Here is a 15,993-nt window from a genome sequence, read left to right as displayed (position 1 = left end):
AATTCTGAAGTTTATTTAATTTTTCAAAATTTTTCTTTGAACGTCATTGAAACCGAAATTGTAAACGAGAAGGAAGACAAATTTTTGTCAGGGTTGAGAAGGTATCTAAATCAACACACAAATTTTTTGACTCCTGACCAGATGAGGGCTTTGCTTTTTGAAGACAACATATTCGATTTGAAAAGAAAGACGTTAACAGCTGGAAAGTGTGACTACCATTTGATGGGTGCGTGTCAATGTTTCTTACATACTAATGTGCCTTTTTCGAAACTAGAGCGAGACACTTTTGTTAAGGAAGAAACGAAATTGGTTCCGTTGATAAAAAATACTACTGCTATTTTTGAACACAAATTAGATAAAGATGTGGTTGTAACTGGGAAAATAAACCATCCTCATGCCATGTCCGCGGCTTCGTGGTTGTGTTGTGAGGAATGGGTTTTGCGTAACCTACATTACGACAATAACGTAAAAGGCACGTTGGAAGGCGACGAGGCGTACATAGTGGATGTTGGGGCGAACTATGTGCGTCACGTGAAAAGAAATCGTTTTAACATACACTGCTGCGTGCCTTGTGTCGACGTGCGGGATTCCGCGCGTAAAACAGAGGGTAGTCACCATGCGGGCGTTACTGAGAAAAGGAAAGATCGGAGAGAATACCTTCCGTGATTACGTGTATCCTGTGTCAACCAAGCGCGGATGTACGAGACTCTCGCAAGATTGTTTTATTAAAGCTGCGTATGGTATGGCTATACATTCTCAATATGACATTAAATTTGATGACCTGGCTAAGACATTTGACGTTCACAGAATATAAATCTTCTGGAGCGTAATTTTGACGTAAAAATTTTTTATAAATTAAACTGGTTCATAACGGAGCAACGAATTAATTTCGTTAAGAAGAACGGGAGAATTTATTTCTCTTTCGTTAATGACCCGTCTTTGAATTATTCACGCGATTTGAATGACTATATGCGTATTTTTATTGAGCAAGTTGTTGTGACGCTAAAAGAGGCAAAAGGGGCAACCAAACACACGATCTCAGAACAACAGGTGCCGAATCTTAGTTCAAGATCGAGAACACTAAAGTCAATTCAACCAAGAGGAAACCATCGTGCAAATGGAAGAATGGCCCGTTGGTCGCCCATTAAACTGATGAAAACAGTGACTGATGTCACATGTCACACTTAAGAGAATCAGGAAATCGAATAAAGCGAGTAAACGATAAGTCCTACATATATACATAGAAACGCGCATACTACAGGGGAACAGTTCACTTCAGTATTTTCTTGCCCCGTGTTCGATCTATGAGTGTGGAAGCATATTAGCAAACGATATCCCATCTAAAAGAGGAGGTGTTATGTTCGCGCAACATATTTTCATTCATATTTATTTAGAGACCGTACGTTCGATTTAGACTATGGAAAACTTGGGACCAACGCGAAGCAGAAATCTTTTAAACGAAAGCCTCACGAACGCCAGCAATACTGAACGGGAATATTGCTACTGAGGAGAAAACCTCAATAAAAAGTCATCATTTAATATATCATACATATGTAGTATTTTAATTATAAAAGTTTTACGTTCCCATTGTTTCAGATTTATCATAAGGAGTAAAAAATAAAACACTTTTAATATGAAGGTGCTGTATTTTTATGTATGTTCCCTTCTTTTAATGAAATAAATAAATTAAAAATGTTTTAATGTATCATATACCTTGTACACAATGAATATATATCACACATCCATATAACATACTGTTATTGCATTTAATCAATGTTAGATATACTAATTATAGTATGTAACAAATATGTTATATAGTCAGAATAATTTGTTTGCAAGTACTGTACTAAAAGTGATTTTTAAACATAATGTTACTATTTATTTTCATTCATATAAAATTTATCTTTACTTTAGATTTGACATGTCTTAAAAGAAGCTGGATCTAATTATGATAAAGGTTTCATTTATTAAAAATTTTTTTTATTTTCTAATTTGTTAATTTATATTTTTCAATTCTGAAACGATCGAGAAATATGATATGATAAACATTATCAGCAGTGATTAATAATATTAATAATTAATTTTATTAAACATTAATAATATTTACTCTTTATATCTATTTACAGTCGTTGAAGTAACAATTTTCTTACAAGATATTAATGAGTTTAGTGATGTAAATGAACTCTACAAAGAATGTAAGATTTAATTTATGGTTTTATTTATATAAGTGTATGTTATATTTGTGTACATGTCTACGCGCCATTTCTTTTCCTTTAGTTTTTAAGGAGAACTATCCAACTGGATCTACATTCCAAGTTGGAAAGTTACCAATGGTGAGAAGTAACACACATATGAATATACACATGTAATTCAAAATCTAACCGCTAACGTTAAACGTAAAATATTGCTGTAGGGTGCAAAATTTGAAATTGAAGCTATCGCTGTTGTTGGCGAGGTAGAAACAATTTGAATATTATAAGCAAAATTAATTTAAATGTTATATATTAATGAAATATGTTTGCATTTAAGCATTTAAATATTATTTCGAATTTACTATTTCTATGTGTGATGCTTTTATGATTATATTAATAACAATTTGGTTTTTTTACCATATGTATATTTAAACATAAGTTTATTTTTTAAAAACAAATAATGGGAAATAGTAATGGGAAATATCTTTCATAAATTATATTAAATATTTTTGTACTATTGAAAAACCTTAGAAATAAATATTTTTGGGAAGTTTCCTCTAATATTTTGCTTTGTACAGGACATATAAAAAAAAAATAAAAAACGTATAATAATGAATGTTAATAGTAACCTGATCAAAGTCGCCAAATATTTCATATAACATTGACATAAAAATTAAATTTATAAAAAACACACTTAATAGTAATTCATCACAAGAAATAGTACTTTTTAATTAATATCAGGTGTAGCAAAAGAAGAATTTTTATATGTTGTAAATAAATTATATTACTTTATAAAAAAGAAAGAAAACATTTATGTATTTTCATAATAATTTATAATGCTATGACAAAAGTGTAACGATAAATGTAACTTTTATCTCGTAAAATAAAAGTAAAATCGTGAATATTGTAAGAATATTATATTTAAAATGTTTGAGTTTAAATATGTCATTGTAATAAATAAACAAAAACGTATCCTAACGAACAATACGAATGAATATGAATGATTAAAGAATAAACATGGACAACAACCAAACATAGCGGCAGATATGGATAGTATTGTGTTACATAGAGGGTGGTCCGTCATTCATGATACAAATGTGGTTAGACAGATTCTATGGCTCAAAATAAGACGAAGATCAAAAATAACAAAATTGCGTTGGGAACTTCGTTTGTGAAAAATCGAGTTTGAAAATTCATGAAGTGTACGTGAATACGAACAACCATTTCATAAAACGACAAGAGGTGGTACCCAATTTCTACTACGCTTTGTAGTACCTAAAGCAGTAGACTGTATTCGATGTTTGTAGCGTATTAAAATGTTTTAGGAATATTTCAATAAATTGTAAAGGCGTATCCGCACTGTTCTATTACTATGATGTGTTATTATGTCATAGTTAGACGACTTGAATGTAAATCTACGTTGAGTTATATAGTTCATGTTACAGCGGTTCTTCATACCTCGATTTCACAACCTCTTTCACTCTTTTCGAACGAGATTTACCACGTGTGAGTGTCGTTCCTATTTCTTTTATTCGATTGTGTCTCATTTTGGTATTAACGTTATCATCACAATGCCACCTAAATTCGACCCTAATGAAATCAAGATAGGTATATTTTTAATATTTAATTTCAATATGTACTACAAGAATGTAAAATTTCCTCACATGTGCATATTTGTTTCAATAGTCTATCTAAGATGCGTTGGAGGTGAAGTAGGCGCAACTTCATCTCTGGCTCCAAAAATTGGTCCACTCGGTTTAGTAAGATTTTATTTTATAAATTTAAATTATTTATGAATAATATTTCTTCTAACTTTTTGAGAAACTATTCTATTTTATAATTGTAAATATTGATCTTCCTCTTTCATTGTTTGATTCTATTTTACATTCTATTGATAAATAAAAAACATTTATATAGTGCTTAAATATTGCTTTATATTTATAGTCTCCCAAGAAAGTTGGCGATGATATCGCCAAAGCTACCAGTGACTGGAAGGGTTTAAAAATCACCGTCCAGTTAACAATTCAAAATAGGCAAGCTACGATCGCAGTGGTTCCATCAGCCGCAGCCTTAATTATTAAGGCTTTAAAGGAGCCACCTAGGGACCGAAAGAAAATAAAAAATATAAAGCACAATGGAAATCTGTCGTTTGACGACATTGTTTCCATTGCTCGGTCAATGAGACCGAGGTCCATGGCGAAGTACCTTAGTGGTACTGTAAAAGAAATTCTAGGTACATGCCAATCAGTTGGATGTACCGTTGAATTTAGGCCACCACGAGAGCTTATCGAAGAAATTAATGGTGGAAAGCTCCAAGTCCCAGATGAATAATATGGTAAGTTTAGAGCTCCTTGCCAATATTTTCAGCACAATGTCTCATTTCATCAAATATTAGAGTTTATTACACAACTAAAATGATGGATAACTAAATAAATAAATGATATTTATATTGTTACGTAAAGTATTTGCTTCGAGCTCTGGGTAGGGGTTAGCATCCCATCCACCTGATAGCCGTAACAATTTATAACGTTGTTACAGACTATCGGGAATATTGCTACTGAGGAGAAAACCTCAATAAAAAGTCATCATTTAATATATCATACATATGTAGTATTTTAATTATAAAAGTTTTACGTTCCCATTGTTTCAGATTTATCATAAGGAGTAAAAAATAAAACATTTTTAATATGAAGGTGCTGTATTTTTATGTATGTTCCCTTCTTTTAATGAAATAAATAAATTAAAAATGTTTTAATGTATCATATACCTTGTACACAATGAATATATATCACACATCCATATAACATACTGTTATTGCATTTAATCAATGTTAGATATACTAATTATAGTATGTAACAAATATGTTATATAGTCAGAATAATTTGTTTGCAAGTACTGTACTAAAAGTGATTTTTAAACATAATGTTACTATTTATTTTCATTCATATAAAATTTATCTTTACTTTAGATTTGACATGTCTTAAAAGAAGCTGGATCTAATTATGATAAAGGTTTCATTTATTAAAAATTTTTTTTATTTTCTAATTTGTTAATTTATATTTTTCAATTCTGAAACGATCGAGAAATATGATATGATAAACATTATCAGCAGTGATTAATAATATTAATAATTAATTTTATTAAACATTAATAATATTTACTCTTTATATCTATTTACAGTCGTTGAAGTAACAATTTTCTTACAAGATATTAATGAGTTTAGTGATGTAAATGAACTCTACAAAGAATGTAAGATTTAATTTATGGTTTTATTTATATAAGTGTATGTTATATTTGTGTACATGTCTACGCGCCATTTCTTTTCCTTTAGTTTTTAAGGAGAACTATCCAACTGGATCTACATTCCAAGTTGGAAAGTTACCAATGGTGAGAAGTAACACACATATGAATATACACATGTAATTCAAAATCTAACCGCTAACGTTAAACGTAAAATATTGCTGTAGGGTGCAAAATTTGAAATTGAAGCTATCGCTGTTGTTGGCGAGGTAGAAACAATTTGAATATTATAAGCAAAATTAATTTAAATGTTATATATTAATGAAATATGTTTGCATTTAAGCATTTAAATATTATTTCGAATTTACTATTTCTATGTGTGATGCTTTTATGATTATATTAATAACAATTTGGTTTTTTTACCATATGTATATTTAAACATAAGTTTATTTTTTAAAAACAAATAATGGGAAAGAGTAATGGGAAATATCTTTCATAAATTATATTAAATATTTTTGTACTATTGAAAAACCTTAGAAATAAATATTTTTGGGAAGTTTCCTCTAATATTTTGCTTTGTACAGGACATATAAAAAAAAAATAAAAAACGTATAATAATGAATGTTAATAGTAACCTGATCAAAGTCGCCAAATATTTCATATAACATTGACATAAAAATTAAATTTATAAAAAACACACTTAATAGTAATTCATCACAAGAAATAGTACTTTTTAATTAATATCAGGTGTAGCAAAAGAAGAATTTTTATATGTTGTAAATAAATTATATTACTTTATAAAAAAGAAAGAAAACATTTATGTATTTTCATAATAATTTATAATGCTATGACAAAAGTGTAACGATAAATGTAACTTTTATCTCGTAAAATAAAAGTAAAATCGTGAATATTGTAAGAATATTATATTTAAAATGTTTGAGTTTAAATATGTCATTGTAATAAATAAACAAAAACGTATCCTAACGAACAATACGAATGAATATGAATGATTAAAGAATAAACATGGACAACAACCAAACATAGCGGCAGATATGGATAGTATTGTGTTACATAGAGGGTGGTCCGTCATTCATGATACAAATGTGGTTAGACAGATTCTATGGCTCAAAATAAGACGAAGATCAAAAATAACAAAATTGCGTTGGGAACTTCGTTTGTGAAAAATCGAGTTTGAAAATTCATGAAGTGTACGTGAATACGAACAACCATTTCATAAAACGACAAGAGGTGGTACCCAATTTCTACTACGCTTTGTAGTACCTAAAGCAGTAGACTGTATTCGATGTTTGTAGCGTATTAAAATGTTTTAGGAATATTTCAATAAATTGTAAAGGCGTATCCGCACTGTTCTATTACTATGATGTGTTATTATGTCATAGTTAGACGACTTGAATGTAAATCTACGTTGAGTTATATAGTTCATGTTACAGCGGTTCTTCATACCTCGATTTCACAACCTCTTTCACTCTTTTCGAACGAGATTTACCACGTGTGAGTGTCGTTCCTATTTCTTTTATTCGATTGTGTCTCATTTTGGTATTAACGTTATCATCACAATGCCACCTAAATTCGACCCTAATGAAATCAAGATAGGTATATTTTTAATATTTAATTTCAATATGTACTACAAGAATGTAAAATTTCCTCACATGTGCATATTTGTTTCAATAGTCTATCTAAGATGCGTTGGAGGTGAAGTAGGCGCAACTTCATCTCTGGCTCCAAAAATTGGTCCACTCGGTTTAGTAAGATTTTATTTTATAAATTTAAATTATTTATGAATAATATTTCTTCTAACTTTTTGAGAAACTATTCTATTTTATAATTGTAAATATTGATCTTCCTCTTTCATTGTTTGATTCTATTTTACATTCTATTGATAAATAAAAAACATTTATATAGTGCTTAAATATTGCTTTATATTTATAGTCTCCCAAGAAAGTTGGCGATGATATCGCCAAAGCTACCAGTGACTGGAAGGGTTTAAAAATCACCGTCCAGTTAACAATTCAAAATAGGCAAGCTACGATCGCAGTGGTTCCATCAGCCGCAGCCTTAATTATTAAGGCTTTAAAGGAGCCACCTAGGGACCGAAAGAAAATAAAAAATATAAAGCACAATGGAAATCTGTCGTTTGACGACATTGTTTCCATTGCTCGGTCAATGAGACCGAGGTCCATGGCGAAGTACCTTAGTGGTACTGTAAAAGAAATTCTAGGTACATGCCAATCAGTTGGATGTACCGTTGAATTTAGGCCACCACGAGAGCTTATCGAAGAAATTAATGGTGGAAAGCTCCAAGTCCCAGATGAATAATATGGTAAGTTTAGAGCTCCTTGCCAATATTTTCAGCACAATGTCTCATTTCATCAAATATTAGAGTTTATTACACAACTAAAATGATGGATAACTAAATAAATAAATGATATTTATATTGTTACGTAAAGTATTTGCTTCGAGCTCTGGGTAGGGGTTAGCATCCCATCCACCTGATAGCCGTAACAATTTATAACGTTGTTACAGACTATCGGGAATATTGCTACTGAGGAGAAAACCTCAATAAAAAGTCATCATTTAATATATCATACATATGTAGTATTTTAATTATAAAAGTTTTACGTTCCCATTGTTTCAGATTTATCATAAGGAGTAAAAAATAAAACATTTTTAATATGAAGGTGCTGTATTTTTATGTATGTTCCCTTCTTTTAATGAAATAAATAAATTAAAAATGTTTTAATGTATCATATACCTTGTACACAATGAATATATATCACACATCCATATAACATACTGTTATTGCATTTAATCAATGTTAGATATACTAATTATAGTATGTAACAAATATGTTATATAGTCAGAATAATTTGTTTGCAAGTACTGTACTAAAAGTGATTTTTAAACATAATGTTACTATTTATTTTCATTCATATAAAATTTATCTTTACTTTAGATTTGACATGTCTTAAAAGAAGCTGGATCTAATTATGATAAAGGTTTCATTTATTAAAAATTTTTTTTATTTTCTAATTTGTTAATTTATATTTTTCAATTCTGAAACGATCGAGAAATATGATATGATAAACATTATCAGCAGTGATTAATAATATTAATAATTAATTTTATTAAACATTAATAATATTTACTCTTTATATCTATTTACAGTCGTTGAAGTAACAATTTTCTTACAAGATATTAATGAGTTTAGTGATGTAAATGAACTCTACAAAGAATGTAAGATTTAATTTATGGTTTTATTTATATAAGTGTATGTTATATTTGTGTACATGTCTACGCGCCATTTCTTTTCCTTTAGTTTTTAAGGAGAACTATCCAACTGGATCTACATTCCAAGTTGGAAAGTTACCAATGGTGAGAAGTAACACACATATGAATATACACATGTAATTCAAAATCTAACCGCTAACGTTAAACGTAAAATATTGCTGTAGGGTGCAAAATTTGAAATTGAAGCTATCGCTGTTGTTGGCGAGGTAGAAACAATTTGAATATTATAAGCAAAATTAATTTAAATGTTATATATTAATGAAATATGTTTGCATTTAAGCATTTAAATATTATTTCGAATTTACTATTTCTATGTGTGATGCTTTTATGATTATATTAATAACAATTTGGTTTTTTTACCATATGTATATTTAAACATAAGTTTATTTTTTAAAAACAAATAATGGGAAAGAGTAATGGGAAATATCTTTCATAAATTATATTAAATATTTTTGTACTATTGAAAAACCTTAGAAATAAATATTTTTGGGAAGTTTCCTCTAATATTTTGCTTTGTACAGGACATATAAAAAAAAAATAAAAAACGTATAATAATGAATGTTAATAGTAACCTGATCAAAGTCGCCAAATATTTCATATAACATTGACATAAAAATTAAATTTATAAAAAACACACTTAATAGTAATTCATCACAAGAAATAGTACTTTTTAATTAATATCAGGTGTAGCAAAAGAAGAATTTTTATATGTTGTAAATAAATTATATTACTTTATAAAAAAGAAAGAAAACATTTATGTATTTTCATAATAATTTATAATGCTATGACAAAAGTGTAACGATAAATGTAACTTTTATCTCGTAAAATAAAAGTAAAATCGTGAATATTGTAAGAATATTATATTTAAAATGTTTGAGTTTAAATATGTCATTGTAATAAATAAACAAAAACGTATCCTAACGAACAATACGAATGAATATGAATGATTAAAGAATAAACATGGACAACAACCAAACATAGCGGCAGATATGGATAGTATTGTGTTACATAGAGGGTGGTCCGTCATTCATGATACAAATGTGGTTAGACAGATTCTATGACCCACAATAGGATCCTAGTTACTAATAAAATTACAATTGCAAGACACGTAGAATTTATAGGTAAAGATGATAATTTAGTAGGATTTCAAGAAGAAGATGGACTAGAGAATGAAACAGAAAAGGATTTTGACGAACATTCGGATTTAAACGAAATTGATGAAAATGAAATAAATGACGAAAAGGTCGAGCAGGTTGCAATAAAAGAGTAGAGAAATGTAAGTAACGAATCAGAAAGAAAACTTGAAGACATGGAAAATAATTTGAGAAGGTCAGGACGAGAAAGAAAGAAACCTCAAGGAAATGGCCAAACTAGCTCATATTTCATTTATGTTAGTTCTGCCCGAGCAGTCGAGCTATGCGGACGTGAGAACCGGTGCCTCCGTAAGTGCGACACGTTTTTTTTTTCATATTTATTACAATTACAATCAATTCTCGTGTTGAAAATTTTTAGTAGTTTTTCTGGCGTGGCGCAGTGACATGGCTGATTATTTATAATAAGTTAATACTTATTATAGATAAGTATAATTTATAAGTAAGTATTTTAAATAATTAAATATTACTTAATTTAAATAACTAGTTGAATCTATCGTTTAGGTGTAGCGGGTAGTGTCTCTTCAGCCTGCGGATCTGGTCCGTCGTATCAAGTAGTCCAGTGATTAGGGGGTTTCGATGTTTGTTGACTCTTTTGCTATATCTGTCGCTATATTTTGCTATTTCCTCTTGAACTGTGGGTATCTTGAGGTCGCGGTGTATTGTTTCATTGGTAACATACCAAGGTACATCAATTAGGGATCTTAGCGTTTTCGATTGGAAGCGTTGAAGTATTTCAATGTTGGAGTTACTTGCTGTTCCCCATAGTTGGATTCCGTAGGTCCAGACAGGTTTTATTACGGTCTTGTAGAGGGTAATTTTATTCTGTATGTTTAGTTTGGAGCGTCGGCCCGTGAGCCAATAGAATTTTTTTAGTTTGTCCTCTAGTTGCTTCGTTTTATCTGAGATGTGTTTTTTCCAAGTTAGTCTCCTGTCTAGGGTCATGCCCAGGTATCTGACTGAGTCCTTGCTAGGAATTATTGTGTTGTTAATGGTGACCTGGAGGCAGGTTTGTTTTCGGAGAGTGAAGATTACGTGTGAGGATTTTTTTTTTCGTTAATTTTGAAGTCCCATTTATGAAACCACTTTTCCATGGAGTCGAGACATCGCTGGAGAGTGGATGAGGCAATTACCGGGTCTGCGTGGATAGATAATAGCGCTGTTGCAATTGTTATCTCGTTTGATATAGGTAAGTCGGCAGTGTAGATGGAGTACAGCAGGGGTCCGAGGACACTACCTTGGGGTATGCCGGATTCTATTGGGAATGTTGCGGAAGTGGCGTCTAGGCATTTAACCATGAATTGTCTATTGGTTAGGTAGGAATTTAGGATGGAGTAGTAGGAGCGAGGTAGGATCTTTTTAAGCTTGTGTAGTAGCCCTTCATGCCTACTTTGTCGAATGCCTGTTGGATGTCTAGGAATACCGCTGAGCAATATTTTTTATTTTCAAGAGTTTGGCTGATCATGTGGGTTATGCGATGGATTTGCTCTACTGTTGAATGTTGTTTCCGAAAGCCGAATTGGTGATCTGGGAGTGTTTTCAAGTCCTCTAGGAGTGGAAGGGGTCGATTCGTGAGCATCTTCTCGAATAGTTTAGACAGGGTAGGTAAAAGACTGATTGGGCGATAGGAGCTAGTTTCATATATAGTTAAGGATAGCGTTAAAAATCGATGTGATGAGTGCAATCCCTTTTATGGGAAGTTCCTTGATTGCTTTATTGCCTATTAGGTCGTGCCCTGCTGCTTTCTTGGGATTTAGGCGACTGATTGATTCTATAATCTCTGCAGAAGTGAAGGGTTCAATGGGAGGGGACATTTGGAAGGGAGTGTGCAGGTATTCAGTAACGTCCGCGGCAGCTTTGGAGGAATGGGGTTTAAATACTTTAGACAAGTACTTAGCAAACAGGTTGGCTTTTGCTATAGGGCTACGCGCCCATCCACCTTGCGGACGGCGGATTGGAGGGATTATTTGTGGGGGGCGCGTGAGTTTCCTGGAGGCCTTCCATAGTGAGTAGTTGGAGTCAGCTGTGGGGGACAAACTGGCGAGATATTTATGAAAACAGTCATTTTTTCTTTAGCTTTTAGATAGCTTTCTAGTTGCGTTGTTTAGTTTGCGTTTGTCATCCGGTGTTCTATGGGTCTCCCATACTCTTCTTAGTTTACGTTTCTCTGGTATTTTTTTTAATATGTAATGGGGATATTCACGTTTGCTGATAGAAGTCTTTGTCGGTGTGGAGAAGCGGTTTATTATGCTCGTGTTTAAATATTCCGTGGCTGCTTCGATTTCTTCATTACTTTTTAGTGAAGTTAAGGCTGAAGTTGAGTGATTAAAGGCTTCTCTAAAGAGTTGCCAGTTGGTGAGTTGATTATAAATGAAGCCATTAGGTGTATTCTCGATAATTGTTGAACTGACCATTTGCTATCACGATGGAATGATCAGAAGAGGGATCAGCCGAAGAGTCGATTTGGACTATCTTGACGAGATGTTTTTAGTTATAAAGAAGTCAAGTAAGTCAGGTATTTTGTTAGTGTCACTGGTCCAGTATGTGAGTTCGTATGTGATAAGGTAGTTGAGATTGTTGGTTATTATGCTGTTTAAGAGATTTTTGCCTCTTGCTGTAACCCATTGGGTATGTTTGGCATTATAGTCTCCTCCAGCTATGAATCTATTGCCCAGGGTGTCCAGGAAGTTTTCAAAGTCTTCTTTGGAAATAGAATGTCTAGGAGGACAATATACTGCTGAAGTGGTGATTGTACCATGGCAGTCTTCTATTGCTACGTTTGTTGCTTGAAGGTAGTCTTTCTGGAATGATGGATGTTCGTAGTGCTTAATGCTTGATTTGATTATGATTCCAGTGTCGCCGTGGGCCTTTCCGCTGGGGTGTTGGGTATGGTAGAATTTATAACCGTTTATATTCAGGTAGTTTTTGTCGGCGAAGTGGGTTTCCGATACGAGCATTACGTCGATTTGCAGGATGGTCACCTTGACAGTGGATGCACTTCGCTGGGGTTTCCGGTGATTTACTGCACTGGTCAGTGGGCTGTGTACCTGCACATTTAACGCAGCGGATATTACGGTTGCAATATTTCTGCGTGTTACGACGCCTAAAACATCTGCTCGCCAGCCCGCGCGACCGGACAACAACCGACCTGCGTAACGGCACTTCGACCCTCAATAAACCTAAGGACCCACCATAACTTTCACTTCCCTGCATTGTTTCGCCATATGTCTTCAATCCGATTGTCTTGAAGAATTGCAAGCCAAAATATGCTCGAAACACAGTCGGTTTTAGAGGTGTCCTTGGGTTTATTAGTCGCCTTTAAAACACGGAGAAAGCGGGTATGCACCCATTAGGAAAACCCGAATAGCCCTGTAATAAAACAGGCTAGGTTTTCTCATACACACAGTCATTTACGCACCACGATGGTAGAAGACTCCCTACTCATCCCTTCGAGCAGTAGTGCAGCATGACCAATCGACACCGCGGTTCGTTACCCTCACTTTTCCTAACGAAAGTGGGACCAACGAATCCGCGTTCTTTAGGCACAGGGGCACACCCACACCGAACTTTCTTCCGTATTAAACAAAAGAGCGACAAACGGTCTACCAGCTAACGCCTAACGCGACAGTCTCCCAACTAACGCCTAACGCGACGGTCTCCCAACTAACGCCTAACGCGACGGTCTACCAACTAACGCCTAACGCGGCAGTCTGCACATAGCGCGAGAGTCGCATTCTTCACGCAAATCTTTTGTAACTAAGTGCTTGGAAATATATACTTTATAATACTGTGAATCCCAGTGTTATACCAACTCAATCACCCCTCATTATCTCAAAGGAAATCAGGGGATCGATCAATTCGTGGTGTCGATTGTTATAATCGTAACGGGGATTTACGACCCCCGTTGACGACTCTCCTCGCGAGTACGTCTCCCCGCGATTGGTCGAATTTACACTGCGTGTGACCGTACCTTTGGCATCTTTTACATTGCACTATCTCTTTTTTTTATAAGAGGAGGTTGGAATTTGACTACTGAGTTCATTAATCGATTGATGTTATAAATTTGTTTATTATTTGGCTTTTGTTTTAAGTCTATGAAATATAAGGATAGCGGGTTTTTCGAGATTCTATGTCTTATGTTGCTGATGTTTGTTACTTCATGGCCATGATTTAGGAGTTCGGACTTCAGTTCGTCCAAGTTAGTTGAGTGGTGGATGTTGCGTAGTACCACTCGAAAAGGTCTTACTTGCTTCGGTTGATACGTGTGGTAGTTTGCTTTTATGGTTTTTAGTATCTTAGTTTCCTGTAGGATTCTGGGTTAGTCGGCAGAATTTTGATTTGGTTATTGTTTATTTTACGTTTGTAGTCTTCTTTGTTAATTTCTTTCTCAACGGACTTTACCATTGTTTGAATGTCGATGACGTCGTCAATAAAGATATGTGGGGGAGGGGGATTTTTACGTTTATTTTGGTCTGTTGGTGTTTCCGCTGTGTCCATGGAGTCGTTAGTGGATTTTAGTATTGCGTATCTATTATAGGTGGTTACACCGCTTGTTATCTGTTCGTTTTGGCTAGTGATTGCGTTAGTTTTAACTATTTCTAGCTTACGCTTTTTGATGTTTTTCGTCTCGAATGTTAGGAGGAACATATTGTCCTTTTGCCACGGGGGAGGAAGAGCGGAGCAGTCGTGGTTTTGCTCAAGAGAGCCCGGTCGGGATACTTGGGCCATCATCGATCTAGTTAATTCAATTTGAAATAACTAGTCGAGAGGCTATGATTCGGATCAGAGATTAGGAGCGTTGGATTTTCCTCTGGTTAGTTAAGAAACACTTGGATTAAGTCTGTTTCGAATCGCTTTCGACGGATGGGCGTCACGTGTTGTTTTGCGAACTTCACAGAGCACTAGACACACGTCTGTACGCTTCGGCACTCAACAGCGAACTGACATACAAGTGCCACGAAGATTTTACCCGTAGATAAAAGACGTGCTTGTACGTGTGGATCTTTCCTTTGATTTGCAGTAAGAGATCCCACATTGCATCATCTTGTAATATATGGCAGTTTAGTGTTTCGCTGATTGAATATGATTCTTTCGATAAGTGTATCCATTAAGAAACACTTTCGTACATTTTCTAGATACAGGAACGCTTTGGCGATTTAATGATTTAAAAATGCAGCAAAAATTAATATTTAGATTTGTAGGAAGGTGACGTAATACGTAAAGAAATAATTAGAAGGTAAATAGTTAGGACATTTTATAAATTTCATAGCAACTTCTTCGACAAAGTGATATTTCAGAAATAAATATGTTGGAGATGAAAGGACATCGGAGTCTTCCCTTTAGAACTTCAGGAAAATCCCTTAATATCGTAATCTAGATTCTATCATAGGCGTAATTAAACAATTGTCGTCATTCGATCCGATTGTATTTGTTCGAGATTTGTGATAATGAGCTTGGGCTCGAGGCGACAGTCAGTCGTCGAACGTAGCCGCGGTCATGGGATGAACGCTTTGTCTGGCAGAGGCATGGAGTAATTCTATAGTTCTCTTTAAAAAGGAAATAGTTGTAACACTCGACAGTAAACATTCCAACGGTCTCTGTCCCGTAGCTCGCCACTTGCAGACCCTATTCTTCGAGTAAGATGATTGCCAGATGTCGATGCATTTCCGCAGTACACGTGCAGCTTTCCCTCGAGGACGGCTAGCAGCATCTTTTTCTAACCACCAACATGGAAATTGACCAATTAACAGCAGCGTCAATTTCCCTCACTTTCTGAACGAAGGCTATCTTCGACGAATCCGATGATCTTGTGTCCTTAGACACACCCCATCTTGCAGTTAGACATACCCCATCTGCAGATGATGCTGCAGTTTTTCTCTGCAGCATCATCGCGACGAAAGGTCATTCTCTCGTAAGGTCGTATTAGCGAGTTACTTAGCGTCTTTACGCTCGGTGAATATTCCACGTTTTAACGTAGAGTTAGTTTAGTTATACTTCCACTGTAGCCAAGCACCGTAGCCTAGGATCATTGTCATTAGCTTCCCGAGTATCTAAGTACCACGGTTATTTGTCAAGTTCTGTAACAATCGTATTTGCACTAG

At 33.8% G+C, this 15,993-nt stretch overlaps 2 protein-coding genes and 1 long non-coding RNA gene across 5 annotated transcripts; all 3 read left to right on the top strand.

Moving 5' to 3' along the window:
* The first annotated feature begins 1,493 nt into the window (after positions 1-1,493).
* LOC126868764 (uncharacterized) lies at positions 1,494-9,669 on the top strand. Its single transcript, XR_007690749.1, has 2 exons — positions 1,494-2,195; positions 8,770-9,669. It is a non-coding gene; the product is annotated as an uncharacterized LOC126868764 (long non-coding RNA).
* LOC126868761 (60S ribosomal protein L12-like) lies at positions 3,311-8,202 on the top strand. 3 transcript variants are annotated; one of them, XM_050624556.1, is made up of 4 exons: positions 3,312-3,800; positions 3,879-3,952; positions 4,137-4,527; positions 8,089-8,202. In XM_050624556.1, exons 1-3 carry the CDS (start codon positions 3,629-3,631, stop codon positions 4,521-4,523), a joined length of 633 nt encoding a protein of 210 aa, XP_050480513.1. In that variant the 5' UTR covers positions 3,312-3,628; the 3' UTR covers positions 4,524-4,527; positions 8,089-8,202. The 3 variants fall into 3 exon arrangements, with proteins under 3 accessions (XP_050480514.1, XP_050480513.1, XP_050480511.1); XM_050624554.1 differs by lacking the exon at positions 8,089-8,202 and adding an exon at positions 4,843-4,956; XM_050624557.1 differs by lacking the exon at positions 8,089-8,202 and having other exon boundaries at positions 3,311-3,800; positions 4,137-4,942.
* On the top strand, positions 6,748-8,202 carry LOC126868762 (60S ribosomal protein L12-like). The gene is made up of 4 exons (XM_050624558.1): positions 6,748-7,046; positions 7,125-7,198; positions 7,383-7,773; positions 8,089-8,202. The coding sequence occupies exons 1-3, from the start codon at positions 6,875-6,877 to the stop codon at positions 7,767-7,769; spliced, it is 633 nt and encodes a 210-aa protein (XP_050480515.1). The 5' UTR covers positions 6,748-6,874; the 3' UTR covers positions 7,770-7,773; positions 8,089-8,202.
* Positions 9,670-15,993: the final 6,324 nt, after the last annotated feature.

The sequence above is a fragment of the Bombus huntii genome, chromosome 8 (assembly GCF_024542735.1).
Source record: "Bombus huntii isolate Logan2020A chromosome 8, iyBomHunt1.1, whole genome shotgun sequence".
Lineage (NCBI taxonomy): Eukaryota > Metazoa > Arthropoda > Insecta > Hymenoptera > Apidae > Bombus > Bombus huntii.
The sequence above is the reverse complement of the archived record's forward strand: the minus strand, read 5'-3'. Positions and strand labels throughout refer to the sequence as shown.